This window comes from Aphelocoma coerulescens, chromosome 27 (assembly GCF_041296385.1).
Source record: "Aphelocoma coerulescens isolate FSJ_1873_10779 chromosome 27, UR_Acoe_1.0, whole genome shotgun sequence".
Taxonomy (NCBI): Eukaryota; Metazoa; Chordata; class Aves; order Passeriformes; family Corvidae; genus Aphelocoma; species Aphelocoma coerulescens.
The window spans coordinates 5,980,390-6,001,532 of record NC_091040.1 but is presented as its reverse complement, the minus strand read 5'-3'; the positions used below and the strand labels follow the sequence as shown (position 1 = coordinate 6,001,532).

At 65.3% G+C, this 21,143-nt stretch overlaps 2 protein-coding genes across 2 annotated transcripts; one reads left to right on the top strand and one right to left on the bottom strand.

Annotated features, from left to right (window-relative positions):
- The first annotated feature begins 270 nt into the window (after positions 1–270).
- FTSJ3 (FtsJ RNA 2'-O-methyltransferase 3) lies at positions 271–7,621 on the top strand. Its single transcript, XM_068996483.1, has 21 exons — positions 271–513; positions 591–696; positions 867–913; positions 1,069–1,148; positions 1,269–1,368; positions 1,653–1,847; positions 2,651–2,766; positions 3,275–3,379; positions 3,455–3,555; positions 3,662–3,742; positions 3,819–3,971; positions 4,181–4,316; positions 4,482–4,678; positions 4,762–4,891; positions 5,132–5,225; positions 5,485–5,638; positions 5,728–5,804; positions 5,963–6,065; positions 6,155–6,338; positions 6,549–6,643; positions 6,864–7,621. Exons 1-21 carry the CDS (start codon positions 447–449, stop codon positions 7,051–7,053), a joined length of 2,511 nt encoding a protein of 836 aa, XP_068852584.1. The 5' UTR covers positions 271–446; the 3' UTR covers positions 7,054–7,621.
- A 49-nt stretch (positions 7,622–7,670) lies between these two features.
- On the bottom strand, positions 7,671–20,109 carry LOC138099308 (alpha-2-macroglobulin-like protein 1). The gene is made up of 36 exons (XM_068996477.1): positions 20,004–20,109; positions 19,470–19,659; positions 18,972–19,134; positions 18,676–18,728; positions 18,026–18,046; positions 17,752–17,905; positions 17,543–17,627; positions 17,358–17,454; positions 17,083–17,197; positions 16,381–16,490; positions 16,104–16,268; positions 15,747–15,974; positions 15,374–15,431; positions 14,980–15,125; positions 14,646–14,795; positions 14,372–14,479; positions 14,058–14,145; positions 13,697–13,856; positions 13,322–13,547; positions 12,970–13,096; positions 12,612–12,733; positions 12,394–12,445; positions 12,126–12,200; positions 11,793–11,969; positions 11,603–11,684; positions 11,354–11,510; positions 11,172–11,246; positions 10,850–11,006; positions 9,979–10,196; positions 9,685–9,900; positions 9,496–9,614; positions 9,314–9,404; positions 9,114–9,182; positions 8,922–9,024; positions 8,723–8,764; positions 7,671–8,306 (listed from the first exon to the last, which is right to left on the bottom strand). Exons 1-36 carry the CDS (start codon positions 20,069–20,071, stop codon positions 8,290–8,292), a joined length of 4,284 nt encoding a protein of 1,427 aa, XP_068852578.1. The 5' UTR covers positions 20,072–20,109; the 3' UTR covers positions 7,671–8,289.
- Between the last annotated feature and the right edge of the window lie 1,034 nt (positions 20,110–21,143).

The following is a 21,143-nucleotide window of genomic DNA, read 5'->3' as shown; positions in this document are numbered from 1 at the left end:
GAGCGGGACCGGGATCGGGGTCGGGACCGGTTCGGTGTCCGGGGGCGGCGGCTCGGGCTGAGGAAGGCGGCACGGCGCTGTCAGGGCTGGGGGACCTGGAGCCGAGGTGGTTCAGAGGCTTCAGCGGGGCCGGGCTGCGCCCCGGGGGCAGCGGGGTGCGGGTGGACCTGTGGGGCAAAGACGGGAGCCACGAGGGCGGCACCGGGGGGACACTGAGGGAGGGATTGGGGGGCACTGAGGGGAGAACTGCGGGCAGGGGCACTGAGAGAGCTGAGGAGACACAGCGGGCACTGGAGGGGACCCTGAGAGGACCCTGAGGGGCACCGGGGCTCTCCTGCAGAGCCTCGGGGACCCCAGGCCGCCCCTCAGCCCTGTTTCCCCCCCAGGCCCGAGCCCTCGGCTGACGGCACATCCCAGCCCCCCCTCGAGGCCGCCCCGCCGCCGCCATGGGCAAGAAAAGCAAACTGGGCAAGAGCCGGCGGGACAAGTTCTACCACCTGGCCAAGGAGACGGGTGAGGGCCCTGCCCGCTGCGGGGGACGGGGGGGCTGCCGGCCCTGTGACCCCAATAACCCCCTGCTCCCCCCCCAGGCTTCCGCTCCCGCTCCTCCTTCAAGCTGCTGCAGCTCAACCGCAAGTTCCAGTTCCTGCAGAAGGCGCGGGCGCTGCTGGACCTGTGTGCGGCCCCCGGCGGGTGGTGAGTGGCAACGGCCCCTCAGTGCCCCCGGCTGCCCCGGGCCACCCTCATGGCGTCCTGGGTGCTCCTTGTGGTGTCCCTGTCCTCGGCCCCACCCCTGGGAGCACAGCCCAGCGCCGAGGGCTGTCCTGGGGCGCTGCTGCAGCTTCGCTCCTCTCTCTTCTGCCCAGGCTCCAGGTGGCTTCCAAGTTCATGCCGGTGTCCAGCCTCATCATCGGTGAGTGCTGGGCTTTGGCCAGAGCTGCGGGCAGGGACGCCCAGCCCAGCCCCTGGATGTGACAGGGGAAGGGGATCCTGGGAGGAGGAGGAGGAGGGTGGGGAAACCACTTGGGAGCCTCTTTTGAGGGGGTTTTGGTGTCTCTGTTCAACCAGGGGTGGATCTGGTGCCCATCAAGCCCATTCCCAACGTGGTGACGCTGCAGGAGGACATCACCACCGAGAAGTGCCGCCAGGTACTGCCCCAGGTGTCCCCCGCTGGCCTGGGGCTGCACAGGTCCCTGTGGGGGCAGGGGGGGCACAGGAGGTGGGGTGGGGTTCTGGGTGAGGGACAGACGGGTGTCCCCGTCCCACAGGCCCTGCGCAAGGAGCTGCAGACGTGGAAGGTGGACGTGGTGCTGAACGATGGAGCGCCCAACGTGGGAGCCAGCTGGGTGCACGATGCCTACTCGCAGGGTGGGGCTGCGTGGGGACCCGGGGGAACGGGGGCATCGCAGTGCTCTCTGAGAATTCCACCCTGGCTGGGGTTGGGAAGGACCTCAAAGCCCCTCCAGTGCCAGCCCTGCCCTGGCAGGGACACCTCCCACTGTCCCAGGCTGCTCCCAGCCCCAATGTCCAGCCTGGCCTGGGCACTGCCAGGGATCCAGGGGCAGCCCCAGCTGCTCTGGGAACCCATCCCAGCCTTCCCCACCCTCCCAGGGAAGGGTCATTCTCTCACTTGGTCTTCTCTCCTGCTGCAGCCAACCTGACCCTCATGGCCCTGAAGTTGGCCTGTGAGTTCCTGTGCAAGGGTGGCTGGTTCATCACCAAGGTTTTCCGTTCCCGGGACTACCAGCCCCTGCTGTGGATCTTCCAGCAGTTCTTCCAGAAGGTCCAGGCCACCAAGCCCCAGGCCTCCCGCAACGAGTCTGCCGAGATCTTTGTGGTGTGCCAGGGTGAGCACCCGCGGGGACCTGGAGCTGCTGGGATGGGGCTGGGAAAACCTGCTGGTGGCTCTGAGCCCTCCATCTCAGGAGGAATAGCTCTGAGCCCTCCATCCCGGGAGGATATGGCTGTGATGGCTCTGGTGCCTCCATTCTGGGTGGCTCTGAGCCCTCCATCCCAGGAGGAATGGCTCTGATGGCTCTGAGCCCTCCATCCCAGGAGGAATCGCTCTGATTCCTTCATCCTAGGAGGAATGGCTCTGACCCCTCCATCCCAGAGGAATGGCTCTGATGGCTCTGGTTTCTCCATTCTGGGTGGCTCTGATGCTTCCGTCCCAGGAGGAATGGCTGTGATGGCTCTGACCTCTCCATCCCAGGAGGAATGGCTCTGATTCCTCCATCCTGGGAGGAATGGTTTCCACGGCTCTGATTCCTCCTGGGATGAAGGAATGGCTCTGACTCCTCCATCCCAGGAGGAACGGGTCTGATCTCTCTATCCTGGGAGGAATGGCTCCAATTCCTTCACCCTAGGAGGAATGGCTCTGATGGTTCTGGTTCCTCCATTCTGGGTGGCTCTGATTCCTCCATCCCATGAGGAATGGCTCTGATCCCTCCATCCTGGGAGGAATGGTTTCCACGGCTCTGATTCCTCCTGGGATGAAGGAATGGTTTTGACCCCTCCATCCCAGAGGAATGGCTGTGGTTCCTCTATCCCAGGAGGAATGGCTCTCACGGCTCTGATCCTCCATTCTGGGTGCCTCTGATCCCTCCATCCCCAAGGAATGTCTCTCACAGCCCTGACCCCTCCATCCCAGGTTATCAGGCTCCAGACAAAATCGACAGCAAGTTCTTTGACCCCAAATATGCTTTCAAGGACGTGGAGGTTCCCACCAAGTCCGTCAGCGAGCTGGTCAGCAAAAAGAAGCCCAAGGTAGGAGCAAGGCCAGACACACACGGGACTGGGCCTCAGGAGGTTGTGATAATGAAGACTGGTCAGGAGAATGAAAGGTTTTGGGATGGGCTGTGTTGGAAGAGCCAGTCTGGGGGAGGTTTGGAGCCTGAAGTAGAGATTTTGAGGCTGGGGCTGGGTCAGTTCAACCCTGCAGGGGTTGGGCACGGGGTTTGTGTCCCTGAGGTGGCTTTAGGATGGTAAATCTGTGTCAGGCGGCCTCAGCTGAGCACGGAGCTGGCACAAACCTGTCGTTGTCAGCTCCTGTGTCTGAGCTGGAGCTGGGAGCTGCTGGCCTGGGGCTGGTGACTCGTCCCAGCTCAAGCTCAGGCTGGGAACAATTCCTGAAGTCCTCAAGTACAAGCCACGGACACATTCAGGTGGCCACTGCAGCAAGACACGAGTTAGGCGACCCTATCTGTCCTTGAGGGCTGGTGGCAGCTGTCTGGCTGTCCCCTGCCCTGGCTGCCACAGCCCCTTTTCCCCCCAGGCCGAGGGCTACGCTGAGGGTGACACCACCCTCTACCACCGCTTCACCCTCATGGACTTCCTCAAGGCTCCCAACCCCGTGGACTTCCTCTCCAAGGCCAACGAGGTGTGTGCCTGTCCCTGTCCTTGTCCCTGTCCTGTGAAGGGGAGGCTGGGATTTAAATCCCTTTCCCTGTGCCAGATCACGCTGGGGGACGGGGAGCTGGAGAATCACAGCTCCACCACGGAGGAGTTGCGCCAGTGCTGCAGGGACATCCGAGTGCTGGGCCGCAAGGAGCTCAGGTGCTGGGGACACTGGGCCAGCCACATGACCCTGCTGGGCCTGGGGGATAGCCACAGCCCCCAGCTGGGGCTGCTGGCTGTCCCTAACAGCTGCCACCCCGCCCAGGGCCCTGCTGAACTGGAGGACGAAGCTGCGGCGGTTCCTGGCCAAGAAGCTGAAGGAGCAGGCGAAGGAGTTGGATATCAAGTAGGACCAGGGCTGCCCCCAGGCTGGGGTGGGGCTGTCCCCAGCACAGCTCCTCTGAGCTCCTTCCTTTTGGCAGCCTGAGCTCCGGTGAGGAGGAGGAGGGCAGGGAGGAGGAGAAGAAGGAGAAGATGGAGGCGAAAGCTGCAGCTGCTGAGGAGGCGAAGGAGGAAGAGGAGGTGGAGCTGGCCCTGGCAGAGATGAAGGCCAAGGAGCTGGCGGAGCTGAAGAGGTAGAAGGAGGAGAGATGGGGGCTGCAGGCATGGGGACAGCTGGTGCCAGTGCCAGAGCCTGTCTCTGACGGGGGCTTTGTGGGTTTGGGCTCCTCCAAGCAGCTGTTCCTGGCAGCACCGGGGCTGGCAGTGCTGTGGCTGTGGCTGAGCCTCTGGGGTGTTTGTGTGGGGAGGGGACAGTGTGGCCTCACCCCTTTGGCTCCCCCAGGAAGAAGAAGAAGATCCTGAAGGAGCAGCGGAAGCAGCGGGAGCGGGTGGAGCTGAAGATGGACCTGCCCGGGGTGTCCATCGCCGACGATGGGGACACCAGCATGTTCTCCCTGCGGAGCATCCACAGGACCCCGGTGTGTGGGGACAGCTCCCGGGGACATCAGGGTGGGGCAGGGGCTGGTGTGTGACCTGTGTCACTCGTGTCACTGTGTCACTCGTGTCACTGTGTCACTGTGTCACTGTCACTCATGTCACTGTGTCACTCGTGTCACTGTGTCACTGTGTCACTCGTGCTGCAGCTGCTGGATGAGCTGTCCCGGGGGGACATGGCCTCGGCTGACGCCCTGCTGGAGATCGGCCCTGGGGACGATGACATTTATGTGTCGGATCACGACGAAGGCGACGACGTGTCCCTGGCCAGCGACCTGGACCCGGAGGAGCTGCTGGAGATCGAGGCCCGGCAGCGGAAGCTGGAGCGGGAGCGGGGTGGGAAGAGGTGAGAGGGGAGAGGTGTCCTGGGGCAGGGGCTGCCCTGGGAGCAGCTCCAGGAGACACTGATCCTGCTGCTCTGTGTCACAGGGCGAAGTTTAAGCAGAAGGAAGAGGAGGAGGAGGAGGAGGAAGAGCAGGAAGTGGAGAATCCTCTGCTGGTGCCCCTGGAGGAGAAGTCGGTGCTGGAGGAGCGACAGACTAGCCTGTGGTTTGGGAAGGTGGGTCCCACTTGTGGGGCAGGAATGATGGAGCAGCCTTGGCCCCAGCAGCTTCCCAGGACTGTCCTGGGGCTGACCAGCCCTCCCCAGGCCTGCCCTGGGGCTGACCCCCCCTCCCTGGGGCTGACCCCCATTCCCTGGGGCTGACCACCCCTCCCTGGGGCTGACCAGCCCTCCCCAGGCCTGCCCTGGGGCTGACCCCCCCCTCCCTGGGGCTGACCCCGCCGTTCCCCATCCCAGGACGCCTTTGCCGGCATCGAGGATGACGCGGACGAGGAGCTGGAGTTGGGGCAGGCCCAGATGTTGGCTGAGAGGCAGCGTGAGGCTCAGAGAGGTGAGGGGACACAGAGGGACGGTCCCACAGCCCTGGGGCACCGGCTCCTGAGCAGCAGCGTGGAATGGTTTGGGTTGGAAAGGACCTTGAGGAGCATCCAGTTCCAACCTGTGCCATGGACAGGGACAGCTCCCACAAGACCAGCGGCTGTTCCCAGCCTGCGTCGTTAACGAGTGCAGTGTTAATGAGCAGGATCTCTGGAGGAGTCTGCGGCAGGGTCTGCCTTGGCTCTGTCTCACCCAGTGACTCCCGTTCCCAGACAAAACAACACAAAAAGGGCAGAAGAAGAAGAAGAAGGTGGCCCAGGAGGAGGCTGCAGCCGAGCCCAGCCCTGCAGCAGCCACGGCCCCTGATGCCAGCACAGCTCAGGAGGAGCAGAGCAGTGACGATGACAGCAGCAGTGAAGACGAGAGGTGAGGCTGAGGGGGGGTCTGGGTGTCCTCCTCAGCTCCACAGCCCTGGAGAGCTGAGGGACCCCAGCCCTGCCCGCTCCTCTCCACAGGCCACTGGCACCGGTGGGGAGGAAGCGGGGCCGTGTCGAGCCCTGTGGCTTCGAGGTGGTGCCTATTGAGAACCCAGGTGAGTGGGGGGACGTGGGGGTCCCTCGGGAGGGATGGGAGGCAGGGACACACCTGGGGGTCCCTCGGGAGGGACAGGAGATGGGCAGGGGGCAGACTATGCTCCCCAGGGCTGCTCCCCTGGGCTGCAGCCAGGCCAAGCTTTCTCGTGTCCTACAGTGAAAAGAGCCCAAGTCCTGGATGCAGAGGGCCTGGCCCTTGGCTCTGTCATTGTCACCTCCAAAAAGGCCCGGCGGGACCTCATCGACGACTCCTTCAACAGGTACCTGGGGGCTGCAGGGGCTGTTCCCCAGCGGGGGCAGGGGAGGCGGGGCCCCCACGTCCTGCTCACAGCTCACCTGAGCCCCCCAGGTACTCCTACAACGAGGACGAGGGGGAGCTGCCCGAGTGGTTCACGGAGGAGGAGCGGCAGCACCGGCGCCGGCAGCTGCCCGTGGACAAGCAGACGGTCGAGGCCTATCGGCAGCGCTGGAGGGAGATCAACGCTCGCCCCATCAAGAAGGTGGCGGAGGCCAAGGCCCGCAAGAAGCGGAGGGTGAGTGCAGGGTGGGCTCCCAGGGGTGCTCTGAGTCCTGTCCCAGGGCCTCAGTCCTTCCTCTGAACCCCCTGTCCCCCCTCTGATCCCCCATCCCTCCTCCAACCTCCATCCCTCTGCTGCCTCCCTCATTCCTCCTCCAACCCCCTGTTCCACCTCCAACCCCTCTGTGCCCCCTGTGACCCCCTGTCCCCCCCGGCTGTCCCCCAGATGCTGAAGAAGCTGGAGCAGATGAAGAAGAAGGCTGAGGCCGTGGTGAGCACCGTGGACATCTCGGAGCGGGAGAAGGTGGCCCAGCTGCGCCGGTGAGTGGCCGAGCCAGGATCCAGCTCCTCCCTTCGGGGCTGGGCTGGCTGCTGGGGCCGTGTCCCTGCAGCCACAGGGACAGCTCTGTGTCCCCAGCCAGGCTGATGCGGGGCTGGCAGAGCCCAGAGCAGGGGTGGGAGCCGATGTTGTCCCCACACTGGCTGGGGTTTGGTTGTTGTCCCACCCAGACTCACCCTGACCTTTGTCCTTCTCCGGCAGCATCTACAAGAAGGCCGGGCTGGCCAAGGAGAAGCGCCAGGTCACCTACCTGGTGGCCAAGAAGGGCGTGGGACCCCGGGTACGGCGTCCCCCGGGCGTCAAGGGCCAGTTCAAGGTGGTGGACAGCCGCCTCAAGAAGGACGTGAGGGCTCAGAAGCGCAAAGAGCAGAAGAAAAAGCGCCACAAGTGAGGTGGGAGCGGCTCCATCCCCAGCAAGGGACTCAGCTCGGGGCACAGGGCTGGCTCCTGTCCCCCACTGCCACCTCAGGAGCCCTGGGGACAGGACTGGGGCTCAGCCACACCTTGCTCAGTCTGTGCCTTGCTGTGGCAGTGCCTCGTGCCCTGCTCCGGGGCAGGGAGGGGTCATTTGGCCCCAGCGCTGCGGCCCCGGCCCCCTGCCCATGGCCACAGCCAGGTGTCACCAGGCTGGCCAAGATCACAGGAGCATCCACGCCAGCCCCAGCTGTCCCCAGGGACACTGGGCCTCTGGGGGACATCCCTGGGCCGGATTTGTCGCTCAGGTGGCAGGACAGGGGTGCCTCTGCCCAGAGCGGCTGCCCGGGGACGGCGGCCTTTAACCGCAGCCGGAGCCTGCCCGGGGCTGTGTCCTGCGCCTGAGCGAGCTGAGGGAGCCGTGCTGGCACTGCCATGGCCCCTTGTGCCGGGTGGCAGAGAGGGCACTGCTGGCTGGGTCTGTGCATCTGCTCATGCCAAGGGAGCCCAGCCCCTCAGCCACCCTGGCCCCTCTGTCCCCACCCCCACCTGGGGTGGGACCCCCACACACAAAGACCAAGAGTAAAGAAGTGCTTGACTAAATGTCTTTATTTAGACCCAGGGCAGGGTCTGGGGTGCACCAGGCCCTGGCTTCTCTCCAGAGGACAGCTGAGTGCTTTGTGCTGGGCTTGCAGTGTCCCCAAGGCCCTCGTGGTGACACTGGCACCGTGGCAGTGCTGGGGACGGGGCTGGGGTGGCACTGTGACTCCCAGGGAGGCTGAGGGGTGGTGGGGACCTGCCAGGGATGTCCTGGCAGGAGGGAGGAGCTCTGGGTCCCCTTGAGGTGCTGTGGGGAGGGGAGAGGTCAGAGCTGGCCCCCCAGAGTCCCCGTACAGGGGTGGCAGGAGGTGGCCCCGGGGTGTCCCTGTGCAGTTCCCACTGTGGCTGCTCAGCTGAGTCCATCGCGTGGCGAGGCCCGAGGAGCCGTGCGTGTCCTTGGGCCTGCAGGTCCTGGGGAAGGGAGCTGTGGCTCCATCCAGAGGGGCCCTGCTAGGGGCCAGTGGTGCTGGGAGGGTCTCTGGGCCACCTCGTGACCCCGTGGAGGGTCAGGGCCGTGGCCAGGGTGGGAGCAGGGAGCCTCAGCCACCCCTGTCCTTGGTGGCTGCAGGAGCTGGGGCAGGGGCAGGGATGGGCTGCCAGGCTCCAGGCTGGGTTAGACGTTGTCCTCCTCTTCAAAATGGAATATGGGGTCCTGTGAGAGGAGAGTCCCCACAGCCCCCCGCCACCCCCCTTGTTTGCCCCAGAGCCTCTGGCTGAGCCCCATCCCTTGGAGCTCAGCATCCCATCTCCTGTGTGACCCCAAACCCCGGCGTGGGGAGCTCCAGGGGGTGGCTGGAGGAAGGCCAGGGCTGATGGGGGCTGGGGCCCCTCAGAGAGGCACAGCACCTCTCTGCACCCCCACCCTGGACACCTGGGCCCTCCCTGACCTCTGCCCCCAGCTCTGGCCAGCAAACCCCCAACAATCTGTGTGGGACTCCAGGATGGGCTCCTCCATCCCCTGGGCCTCAGCACAGCCCAGGGTGGGTGGGTCCCCATCAGGGTCCCAAGGGTGGGGTGACCCCTGGCCTGGCAGGCTCAGCCCCTACCTGAGCTGGGGGGTGCAGTGTAGGCCACGTCCACACGGTCACCTGCAAGGGAGGGGTGGTGACCATGGGGTGGGAGGAGCTGCTCCCTGAACGAGCCACAGCTCATCAGGGTGAGCTGGGAGCTCAGCCAGACCCCACTGAGCCACGGGGGTTGCCGGGGTGGCAGCAGGGCCAGGGGACACGGCCCCACAGGGCTCACCTGTCTCGTAGTAGTCGTACAGGGACACAGTGGCCGGCTGGAGGTTGCTCACCGGGAAGTCCTGCTGGGCTCGGAAGGAAAAGGTCTTCTCCTGCTTGCTCAGCTGTGGAGACAGCACAGGGGGGAGGTGCAGCCACCCACCGTGGGGAAATCCCCCTCATCCCAGGGCTCCTGCTCCTGCCCCCCTCTCACCTGCTCCAGGTAAATGGTCACCTGGTCGGGCTGCACCTCCACCTTCTTCACCAGGCTCTGCATCTTCAGCTGCAGGGACACGGCTCAGGAAGGGCCACAGCCGCTCCCTGGGTGTGTCCCTCCGTGTCCCACAGCCCCCGAGGGGCAGGGACCTGTGGGATGGGGTATCTCTCCCCTGACCAACCTGGGGGGCTCCTCACCTCCGCCACGGATTTCTTGTCCGGGCTGTAGCCTGATGGCAGCTTGGCCTCGATGACGACCATGTTGGTGACAGGACGCTCCCCGCTGTACCTGCAAGGGCAGAGCCCCGGGGTGGGCTTGGGGCTTCCCTCCCTCCCCGGCTGCTCCTGTCCCCCCAAACCCGGGACAGCCCCGTCCCTACCGTGCCCAGAGCCGGAGGAGGAACTGGGGGTTCTGTGTGCCCGGCAGCGGCTCCGTCTGCACCCGCAGCTCAAACGCCCCCGTGCTGGGAGGGGGGGGCACGTTGTAGCGCAGGGTCACCTGGGGGACAGCACCGGGTGAGGCCAGCGAGGGGCCAGGGCCGGGGCCGGGGAGCCCAGGCTGTACCCACCTGCACCAGGGCACAGCCCTGCCCGCGGGCTCGCAGCCCGTAGGTGCCCGGCAGCTCGGGCAGGGCCGCCCGCTGCAGCACCAGCCGGTTGCTGCTGTCCAGCACAAAGTCCTGCGCGGTCCCTTTGGGCGCTGTCACCGTCACCATGAAGTCCCCGTTGCTGCCGTAGGTCAGGGCGGCGTATTTGGCCAGGGCTTGCAGGGCCACCACGGTGTCCTGGGCACGGGGACAGCGCCGGGCTCAGCCCTGAGTGCGGCTCCCAGGAGGGGCCGGTTCGGAGCCCAGGGCCGGTACCTGCGTGGAGGCGAAGCCCCCGTAGGGGTTCTGCTGCTTGCAGAGCCAGCGGACGATGCGGGCCGCCGTGTCCAGGTCAGCCGGGGACACGGAGGGCTGCGACAGGTAGGCCAGCAGGACATAGGCCGTCATCTCCACCTCGGCCGGCGCGGCCGCGGCCCAGGACGGCTCCGGGACCTTCTGAGCCTGCCCCTTCCTGCGCCAGGAGAGCTGCCCGTCTGCGGGACAAGGGCCGGCGGCTCAGCCCCTGCTGCGGGACAAGGGCCCGGCCGGGCTGAGAGGGGCTGGGCTGGGCTGGGCCGAGCCGAGCTGAGCTGAGCCGGGCCGGGCTGAGCTGGGCTGGGCTGGGCTGGGCTGGGCTGGGCCGGGCCGGGCTGGACTGAGCCGGGCCAGGCTGAGCTGATCTGGACTGGGCTGGGCTGAGCTGAGCTGAGCTGAGCTGAGCAGAGCTGGGCCGGGCTGAGCTGAGCTGAGCTAAGCTGGGCCGGGCTGATCTGATCTGGGCTGGGCTGGGCCGGGCCGGGCTGGGCTGATCTGGACTGGGCTAGGCTGGGCTGGGCCGGGCTGAGCTGAGCTAAGCTGGGCCGGGCTGATCTGATCTGGGCTGGGCTGGGCTGGGCTGGGCTGGGCTGGGCTGGGCTGAGCCGGGCTGGGCTGGGCTGGGCCGGGCTGGGCTGGGCCGGGCTGAGCTGGGCCGGGCCGGGCCGGGCCGGGCCGGGCCGTGCCGTGCCGTGCCGGGCCGGGCCGGGCCGGGCTGGGCTGATCGGGGCCGATCTGGGCCGTGCCGGGCCGGGCCGGGCGGGGCTCGCTCGCAGAGGCGGCGGTGCCGGCGGTACCCGCGGTGCCCGCGGGCGGTACCTGCGGGCGGTACCTGCGCTGACGCTGTGCTGGGCCAGGCGCTGCAGCTGCGCCCGCTGCTGCTCCCGCAGCCCCGCCAGCCCGAACACGTAGGCGAGCAGGGCTTGCGTGTAGGGGTTGTCCGTGGGAGAGGCTTCCAGGCACTTCAGGGCTGAGCTCACCGCCGGCTCCTGGCGTGGCAGCGGAGTCAGGAGCCGGCCCAGAGACCCCGGTGCTGCCCAGCGAGACCAGCTGTGCCCAGTTCGTGCTGCGAGGTGGCCTGGAACGGCCAACCCTCTGTCCCAGCAGCCGTCCCCACCCCCCAGCCCCTGTGGGGACACTGGGCCCGTCCTCACCTGCGTGGGCAGCCCCAGCTCCAGCATCGCTGCCGCCACGTACGCCGAGAGCGAGAGCTCGTCCGAGACCCCGCCCTGCAGGGGGACAGCGGGACGCGGGTCCGGCCGGGCTGTGGCACCAGCACGGGGACGCCCCAGTGCCCAGACCACACTCCGGGTCCCCAGCCCAGCCCCTGCCCCACCTGCAGGGCGTTGTTGAAGAGTTTGCCCACGCTGCGGAAGCAGCCGCTGTCCCTCTGGTGCCGCCGCAGCCACCGCAGCGCGTCCGTGATGTGCCGCTCCTCGATGGCCACGTAGGCGCGGGCCTGCCCGAAGGACTTGAGGACAAACGCGGTCAGCCTGGAGCCAGGGACACATCACAGGGCCGGGGGTCAGCGCGGGGGTGCCCTGGGTGGCAGGAGGAGCCCTGGGTGCAGCTGCAGAGCCCTCACCAGGTGTTGCCCTTGCGATCGCTCTTCCCGAAGGCGCTGTAGGAGCCGTCGTCGTGTTTGTACCGCAGCTCCCGCTGGTACCCTGGGGCAGGACACGGGGACAGGGCGTTCTTCCCGTGCCCAGGGGAGCCATGTGGAGTGGGGAGGGGGCTGTGTGTCCCTCCCAGCGGGGGGTCAGGGTGCCACTGACCGCTCTGCAGGAAGCCCTGTGCCTTGGCGCGGATGTCCGGCAGCAGCTGCCCGGTCTTCTCCAGGTACTGCTGGATGTAGATGTTGGGGGCAAAGCGAACCATGTTCTGCTCCCCACAGCCGTAGGGCATGGCCAGGAGACTGTCCAGGTTCTGCAGGGCGTTGCCCAGGATGTCACCTGTCCCAGGGGGACACGCCATCAGCTGTGCCCCTGCCACCAGCGCCCCTGTCCCCTTCCTTGTCAGCTCCAGCTGGTGCCACGTCCTGCTGAGTGGGGGCAGCTCCGCACCCACCCTGTCCCCCGCGGTCCCCAGGCCCCCGGCCTGTCCCTTACCCATCACGGTGACGTGGGCTCTCTGGGAGCTCTCCAGGATGTTTGCAGGAATCTCCAAGGAGACTTCCTCAGCACCTGTGGGGACACAGGGCCGTGACAGTGGGAATGCCCAGCTGCTCCCGGCCTGCCCCGTGGCAGCCTCACCCAGCCCCTTCCCACCCAGGCACCCTGGCCCTTGGCTCCTCTGGGCTGGTGGCCCTTGTGACCAGTGGCCAAGCACCCCTGTCCACATCCCCCGGTGCTGCTGGACACCCCTGGCTGGTCCTACCTTCCTGGCAGAGCAGGGAGCTGTGAGCCTTCTCCACCAGGATCCCCCCGGGCTGTGAGGAAGCAGCACCAGAGTCAGTCAGGAGGAGGGACCTGCCTGTCCCCCTGTCCCCTGGGTCACCCTGGCTTCACATCTGGGTGCTCTCCCACTGCCCCCCAAGGGCTGCTTGCATCCTGCTCCCAAATCCATCCCATTTTCCTCCTCCACAACGCTCTGACCTGCACCAGCAGGGGCTTTATCACGGTGTCCACGTGGCCTTGGGCCGGCACCAGGGGCAGCTCGTTACCACAGGGCTCGGTGGAGCTGAGGGCCTCGGTGCTCACGGTGATGTTCACCTGCCCTGCGGGTGCAGACGCAGCCCTCAGTCCCCAGGGAGCCCCCAAACCTGAGCGTAGCCCCTGGGCTTGGCCTGGGGCTGGCTGGACTGGGCTGGGGATGCCCTGGAAGGGTGGGAGTGGAGCGAGGGAGAACTCTCCAGGTGCCGTGGGGTTTGTTCCTGCCCTCCCTGCCCTCCCTGCCCTCCCCACCCCTGAGCGGGTCCCCGGGCATCAGGGCGGGGTGGTGGCAGCTCTGTACCCAGGCTGGTGGCTCTCACACCCCACTGGAAGGTCTTGGCTTCGTCTGCACAGATACAGCTGCTGTAGCTGTCCTCTGCGCCTGGTGACACCTCCAGCTCCGCCGACTCCGCCAGCGTCACCTGAACCTGCAGGGCATGGGCACAGCTCCATCAGCCCCTGCCAGCCCCCAGAGCCAGGCTCACCTGCCCAGCCCTCACCTGAACCTGCGGGGCATGGGCACAGCTCCATCAGCCCCTGCCAGCCCCCAGAGCCAGGCTCACCTGCCCAGCCCTCACCTGAACCTGCGGGGCACGGGCACAGCTCCATCAGCCCCTGCCAGCCCCCAGGGTCCCCTGCCCATCCCCGCTCACCCTCAGGCACTGGCGCAGGTAGTTGAAGACGGTGGCCCTGAGGGTGAAGGTCTCGTGGCGCACCACGGCGTAGGGCAGCGCCAGCTCCACAAAGAAGGGCTGGAAGGCCGTGAGGGTGACAGCAGGGGACAGCCCCAGGCCCTGCGGGGCCATGCAGAACATCCCAGCTTCCCACTCTGTGATGGCGTCGGGCACTGTCACCGTCACCTCGGCAGAGCCGCCCTCCCTGCGGCACGGAGAACATCATGAGGCCACCCCACCACGGCCAGTGGCATCGCCTGAGTGTCACCGCTGCGACACTGCTGGAGCCATCCCGCAGGGACAAGGAGTCCTGAGGTCCCCAACTCCCTTCCCTTGGGAGCTGTCCTCTCTCACCCCACAGGGACCAGGTCCCACAGCCACGTCTCTGGGAAATATGTCCGGGGGGCTGGGGGCTCTTCCCTGTCCTGGATGATGTGGATGCCTGTGATGGGCATGCTCATGAGTACTGGGATAGGTTCGCTTTCCATCGTGAAACGGGGCAGTAGCTCCTCTCCTGGAAAAGGCAGAGCAGAACTTGGGGGCCTCAGGTCTCAGCCGGACCTGACCTGCAGCCAGCACAAAGGTGACCAAAATCCTCTTCCATCCTCTTTGATGCTGAGGGTATTTTCTGGATGGCTCCGAGTCCCCCTGAGGACACGGCAGCCAGGACTGGCCACCAGCTCTTTGCTCTTTTCAGCACAAGGGCTGTGCTCACCTCTCAGAACAGGGATTCTAAACATTGTGAACCTTCGCAAGCAATCCCCCCTGGTCTTGGCATTGGTGAAGAGCTTCAGGGCTGCACCCTGTGGAAAAGCAGAGGTTGAGCACCTCCCCCAGCCAGCAGGAGGAATATCCCCATTCCAGCAGAGAGCAGTCAGTCCCAGGGCTACAGAAAACACGTGGAGAAGGAGCCTGGGCTTGGCAGGAAAGGGAAGGGAAGGTCCTTTGCCACAGGTGTGGCTTTCCCCGCACTTGGGCAAAGCGCGGGCGGCTCTGGGGTGGGGAGGAACTGGGTGGGCAGGGCTTCACCTGGAATAACTTGTAGGTTTCCATCTTGGAGTCATCCCAGTAGAAGTGACAGGATGGTTCATCCTGGATCCTGGGGGGGTAGCTGAATTCGGGCAGTGCTTTGTAGATCTGGGAATGAACATGTGCAAAATCCTCAATTTTGGAGCGCAGAGCTCTGCCCAGGAGCCACCGCGGCACCGGGTCCCTGCGAGGGACACCTGAGCCAATGGCACCCCACCCCCAGCCAGGCTGCTCCTGGGGCTGCACCGGGACCCCAGGCAGGGCCAGCACTCACGGCCTCGGCGTTGAGCTCAGCCTCGGGCTTCAGGAGCAGCACACTGCGATCCACGGCTCGCACGGCGCACAGCGAGCCCGGGGCCGCCCCCAGCTGCAGCCTCAGCGCCGCCCCAGGCAGGGCCCTGGCCTCTGAAAACGCCATCCTCACCTGCGCATGGACAGCAGGGGATGGGGCAGAGAGCGGTCACCTCCCGTGGAGGGGCAGGACCGAGCCACGGGAGAGCTCTTCTTGGAGGGTTTGGGGACCAGGGAATGGGCTGAGAGACCACGGCACTGCCATGCAGTGGGATGGATCCCGAGGCAGCAGCCATGGACAGCCCAGCTCCTCTCACCTGGTTGGGGAAGCACTTGGCCACGTAGAGCTCGGTGCTGTCAGCCACCATCTCGCCGTTGGGCAGCACCACGTAGACCAGAAACCTGGCCATGGGCGCCAGCTCCAGCCCGATGGGCAGCTCCAGGGAGATGGAGACCCTCTGTCCTGGGCCATGGAAAGGGGGCAGATGTTACCCAGGGAAGCTGCAGCTGCTCCAGCCCTGGAAGCGTCCAAGGCCGGGTTGGACAGAGCTTGGAGCACCCTGGGAGAGCGTAAGGTGTCCCTGCCCATGGCAGGGGGGGGGAATGGGATGGGCTTGGAGGCCCCTTCTAAGCCAAACCATTCCGTGGTTCTGTGAGGAGCAGGCACAGGGAGCAGAGCCCTGCGCAGCCCCTCCGTGCCATGGGACCTACCAGGCTCTGCAGAGACCTCTTTCTTGAAGATGGTGGTGATGGTCCCCTTGGCCAGGACCTGCAGAGGAGGGAGTGAGAACAAAACTGGTGCTGAGTGTAGAATCAAAGTGCCCTGATGGAGAACGGACCCACCATGGATGTTCTGGGATGATTTCTGACCATGCCCAATCTCCAGCCCCCCAACACCTCCCATGGGGGTGCAGGCCCAACAGTGGCAGCAGCCACCTTCTCCAACAGGTCCCTCAGGCTCTCCAGGACTGGTTGCTCATTGTCCTGTCCCCGGGGACACCACCACGAACGTGTGTGGAGATGTGGCCCTTCCCACACAACCGCGCTGATTCCTGCTGCCCTCCCTCCCCGGGCCGGGGCTCACCATGAAAACCAGATCCAGGTTCTTCAGCCCACTGCCTAAAGCCTCCTCGCTGAAGATGGAATCCACGTGGAACAGCTGGGGACGGCCACAGGGCAGCTCCCCCTTCGGGTCGCGGATGTGCAGGAAGCTCCCACTCTTCGACAAGTAGGGCATGACTGACAGAAAGTCATCCTCGTAGGTGACTCCTGAGTGCTCGTCCTGGCTCTGAGCTGTCCTGTTGACTTGAGCCTGAGGTGGGAATCGGGGGCTGAATCCATGCAGCAGCCCCCGAGGTGTCGCTGGTGCAACTCCAAGGCCCCACCCCACTGCAGGAGGCAGCTCAGGGACCCCGGGGGGGGGCACAGGTGGGGGGCTTACCCGCAAGGAGACCCTGCCACTCCAGCCAGAGGCGTCCAGCTGGAAGGAGGCTCTCCCCGAGCTGTCTGTCAGGAAGCTTTGGGTCTTCTCTTGTCCCTGGTTCCAGACAAAGAGCAGGACCTGCCTCTGGGGCAGCCCGGAGCCGTCGGCGCCCTTCAGCTGGATCTGTGCGGGAGGGAAGGGGAGATGCCGCGGTTTGGGGCTGCAGCCGTGGCAGAACGGGGCTGGGGGTGGGCAGGGGCAGGTGAGCCCCGCAGGGAGAGGGAGCTCCCGTTACCATCCCGGTGTAGGGGAGGCCGGGCTTGTAGACGTGATCAGGTTTCTCAAAGGTGACCGTGATCTTCTCGGGTAGAACCTCGCAGCTCTTGGTGTTCTTCATCTCCAGCCCTGCGGGGAGCGAGGGGGAGCTCAGGGTGCTGAGGGACACGGGACACGGCTTCGCTCCAGCCAGTGCCCCTGTCCCCACACAGAAAGGGTGCCTGGATATTTGGGCTTTCCTCCTGCAGCTCCCAGCACAGTTTGCATCTCCTACAGGAGCAGCAGAAGCCCTGTGGTATATTTCAGACCTGATCCAAGGTGCAGCTGGGGGCAGACACTTCACACCATCGTGAGGGGCCACCCTGGGCCGATGGGCACAGGGACAAGCCCTGCTCTCCTTTGTCTCCGGCCAAGCCAGGCACTCCCGGTGTGAGGAGGTGGCGAGCGAGGGACGAGCTCGGAGAGGAGGCCACCCCACCAGCCTGGGTGAACCCAACCACTCTGCGCTGCCAGGACTCAGCGCCCTGCACTGGCAGAGCTGCTGGACCTTGGAAAGGCTTTTTTCCTCTGCTTGGAATTCCAAGTCTTGCCAGGCTGACCTGACTCGCATCCCCACCCAAACCCCATCCCTGCGTGTGCACCCCTAAATCCCAGCAGTGCTTTTGGGTGTTCCTGGAGAAGACCAATCTCGTGGGAGCATGTGGGGATGGCCACACCCCACCTGTGCCATCCTCCACCAGCGATGCCTTGACTTCCACTTTCTTCCCCGCCTCCAAGATGGTCTTGTTGAAGGCAGCCAACGAAACCTCTGTGGAAAAGCAGCCTTTCTTCCCCGTCTGGAGGGAGAATCAACCCCGTCAGCAGCATTCCCGGGAAGGAGCCATCCCAGTGGCACCCCCAGCGTCCCAGTGGCACCCCCAGCATCCCAGTGGCACCCCCAGCATCCCAGTGGCACTCCCAGCGTCCCAGTGGCAGCCCCAGTCCTGCCATGCTCACCTGCCCAGTAAGCTGGGTGCAGGTCTCCCTGTAGAGCCTCCGGCTGAGGCACAGGTCAGCCTGGACCTTCCCCTGGACAGGCTTCCCGTAGGTGTAGCTGTGTGGGGACAGTGGAGAGGCTGTGCTGGGGTGGCCACACCCTGCTGGACCCCCTGATCCTTCCCCATTCCCTGTTCCCAGCTCACCGCCCGCAAATCTCCACCGGGAACTTCTTGTCCTTCGTCCGCAGCGCGCTGGGGAGATGGATGGTCACCTCAAACTTGGGCAGCACTGGTGGACAGGCACAAGGACAGAGGGTGGTCACTCCCAGGACAGTGCCAACACCGCCTGGGTGGCTGGAGGGGGTCAAGACCTGCTGCCCATGGTGAGATCCCACCTCCCAGTCCCCATGTACCGTATTCCTCCACGCTGAAGGAATGGCTCTTCCCCTCCACGCTGATGGTGTAGGTGCCCAGGGCCGGCTCTGAGGCCAGCGGGAGGGACAAATCCACGATTCCCTGCCGAGGGGTCACCTCCCGCCACTGCGCGATGCGATTCCCGCTGGGATCCTGCGCCGGGACACACGGGATCAGCGCCGGGGGAGCCCAGCAAACAGCCCCTGGCTGCGTCCTGTGTCCCCTCTCCCGGCCCTCCCGAGCCCACCCCACCCCCGGGTGTCCCAAACTGACCTTCAGGAACACCAGGGGCAGCTGGAAGGCAAAGAGAGGATGGTCAGAGGAGCAATTCCATCCCTTGGGGTCTCACCGGGGTGGGCACAGCCATGGATGGGGTAGAGAGAGGGTTTTCCGTGGGATGCTGTGAACTTCCCAGCCCTCAAGATGCTTTGGGATGGATTTTGAGCCTGGCTGTGGCCGGGATGAGCCCGAGGGCAGTGCCAGCATGGCACAGACAGGTGGCATCTCCCAGTGCGTTAGGAAGAGTCCAGAACCCCTTTAATCTGGGAAGATCCTGCACTTGCAGAGACCCCAGGGACTGCCCAGGGGTGCCAGAGGCTGAGCCTGCCGGTGTTCCTGGTGTCTGATGCCTTGATGGATATCAGCAGCGCATTCCCTGCTTCCCACTCACCAGGGCTGCATCCCTGGCTGGGAGCTGGCGTGGGCACATTCCCGTGTCACACGTGCCCTCTGCTTTCTCCTTCCCGACCCTGCTGCATCCCTGAGCAGCACAGGGCATCCCTGCCCCGGGGGCAGCTCCCCGGGCAGGGCTGGCTGGGGCAGCATTCCCGAGGGGAGAGGTGACTCCCACACCTCTCCCACGGCTGACTGGGACGGTGCAGGGAGCCCTCGGCACCTCCCCACGTCCCCAGCCCTGCTCTCACCTTCTGGTTGCTGGGGGTCAGGTCTTTGTCCAAAGAGACAACTCGGAACTTCACTGGGAAAGGAAGCGGAGATGGAGGAGTGGCTTCACCCATGGGAAGGTGGAAAGAAATCCTCCCTGAGCCCTGCACTGGCCCTCACACAGCAGGGCCTCCGGCAAGCCCTGGCATTGCCCAGGGACATCCCAGGATGATCCTTCCCATTTCCAGGCAGTGCAGGAGCAAGGCTGGGCCTCCTCACCCCTCTCCCCAACCAGGGGGGTCCCCCAGAGCTGGGTGGTCCCTTCTGCCGCCCTCACCTTCCTGCCCAGGCTTGTAGACAGCCTTGTCTGTCTGGATGAAGATCCCGGGCTCCAGGGCTCTCAGCATCACCTTCTTCGACTCGGAGACATTCAGGGAATCTCCCTGGATTGAGACGTGCAGCTCCACGATTTCCTCCTTCCCTGTGGCGGGGGCTGGAGCCTGCAGGGGAGCAGCAGGCTCAGGGTGGGGACAAGGACGGTGCCTGGGCTCCCTCGGGGTGACCCAGAGCACTCCCCACCCCAGGAACAGGGCTGGGAAGAAACGTCCCCCCAGCGCGCTGCGGGTCCACAAATGGGATCGTTCCAGCCATGGGATGACTGAGCCTGGAGTTCTGTCAGGGTGAGGGGTGAGACCCTTCCAAAAGATGGGGAAGTCACAGGGGAGCCACATCCGCTCCCAGCCCTGTGTGGAGCCGATGGAAACGGCCTGGAGACCACCCAGGGCCCCCCTCCCTGCTGCCGGCTGGTTTGGGGTGGCATTGGGGTGGCACTCACGGGGAAGGTGACGTTCAGGTACAGATGAGGCTCCAGGACCTCTCTCCTCAGCAGGGTGGTGGCCGGGGTCCCACTCCTCCCCTGCAGCTGGACACGGAGCTGGACGGGCCCCTGGAGGTCACTGAGGTGCACCCAGAGCGTGGCAGGGTGGGGGTGGTACAGCACAGCCGGGGACACCACCACAAAACTCCTGGCGAGGACAGGAGAGCCCTGGGGGTGAGGCACATCCAGCACGGCCCCACAGAGACCTGGAAAAGCCCCTGGGAGCACAGGAACCACCCGAGCCTCCCCTCTCTGCCTCTGGGCTGCCCTTGGCTCCTCAGCTCAGCTCTGCAGGTGAGGGGACAACAACACCCCAGGGCCACCAGGGCCACCAGGGCCACCAGGGCCATGTCCTCGGTGATGCTGGGCAGGGACAACCCCCCAGGCCGAGCAGCAATCAGGGCATGGGAAGGATTGAATCCCACCAGGAGCTGCCGAGGAGCCGAGGTTAAACCACCCCAACAGGCACAGACGGACACGGGGGGGACTTACGGTGCTGCAGAGGCCCCGGCTGAGAGGAGCAGGATGAGGAGGAGGATGGGAAGTGCTGGAGAGCTCATGTCTCCAGCTGGGAACAGCGACAGCCTCCTCCTGCAGGTCTGGGATCGCTCTGGATCTGCCTCTGCCCCGCTGCAGGCTCGGAAATGGGATCTTTGTGTCCCGTGCAGTGAGGAAATGGGGGCTGGCAGAGGAACCCCAGGCACCTGCAGATAAAGTCCGGGCAATGTTTGCCCTCTGCCCACGGCCTCCAGGGGTCAAGGATCCCAGGGAATTTTGCAAATATTGGGAAAGGTCCCTGGAGGTTCAGTGTGGGGCAGGAGCCACCTCCACACGGGTTTGCTGGGAAATGATGTCAGGAGGCAGCGGGAACAAATGGAAAACAAAAACGGAGCACAACACAAGGAGAGGCTGAGAGCTGGGGTGACTTCTCAGAAATAGAAAATTTACAGGTATTTCAAAGTGAACCGAGTTTGGGCTGATCACGTATCCCAGGCTGGCTTTTTGCCCGGTTTTCTCCAGTTTCACCCAATCTGGACAGAGGAACAGGGCAGTGTTGGGATGTGGCATCGCTCCCTCTGCTCCCATTCCACACGTGGCAGCTGGACACCTGCCAGGGCAGGGCCGAGCTGCTTCCCTCTGTCCTGGTGGGAATTTGGGACAGTTGAGGAGCTCCACGACAGCCCCACGGTGTCCTGAGCACATCCCCTGCTCCAGGGCCTTGCAGTTCCCTTCCCTTGGAGGGTGCTGGATCCATGGAATCCTGGAATGGTTTGGGTGGGAAGGGACCTTAAAGCTCATCCACTTCCACCCCCTGCCCTGGCAGGGACACCTCCCACTGTCCCAGGCTGCTCCCAGCCCCAATGTCCAGCCTGGCCTGGGCACTGCCAGGGATCCAGGGGCAGCCCCAGCTGCTCTGGGCACCCTGTGCCAGGGCCTCACGGGAAGCCATGGATGGGCCTGGCCTTTCCCATGGGATCTCAGGTGATCACAGCTCTGTCCCCACACCTGCCCAGCTCAGGCTTTGCTGGACACAGCTCCGTGCCCACCTCCCTGCCCTTTGGAACAGCCCCACAGGCTGTGGGTGGCCAGAGGAGGCTGGACCTGCCACCCCCAAGGACACGAGGCAGCAGC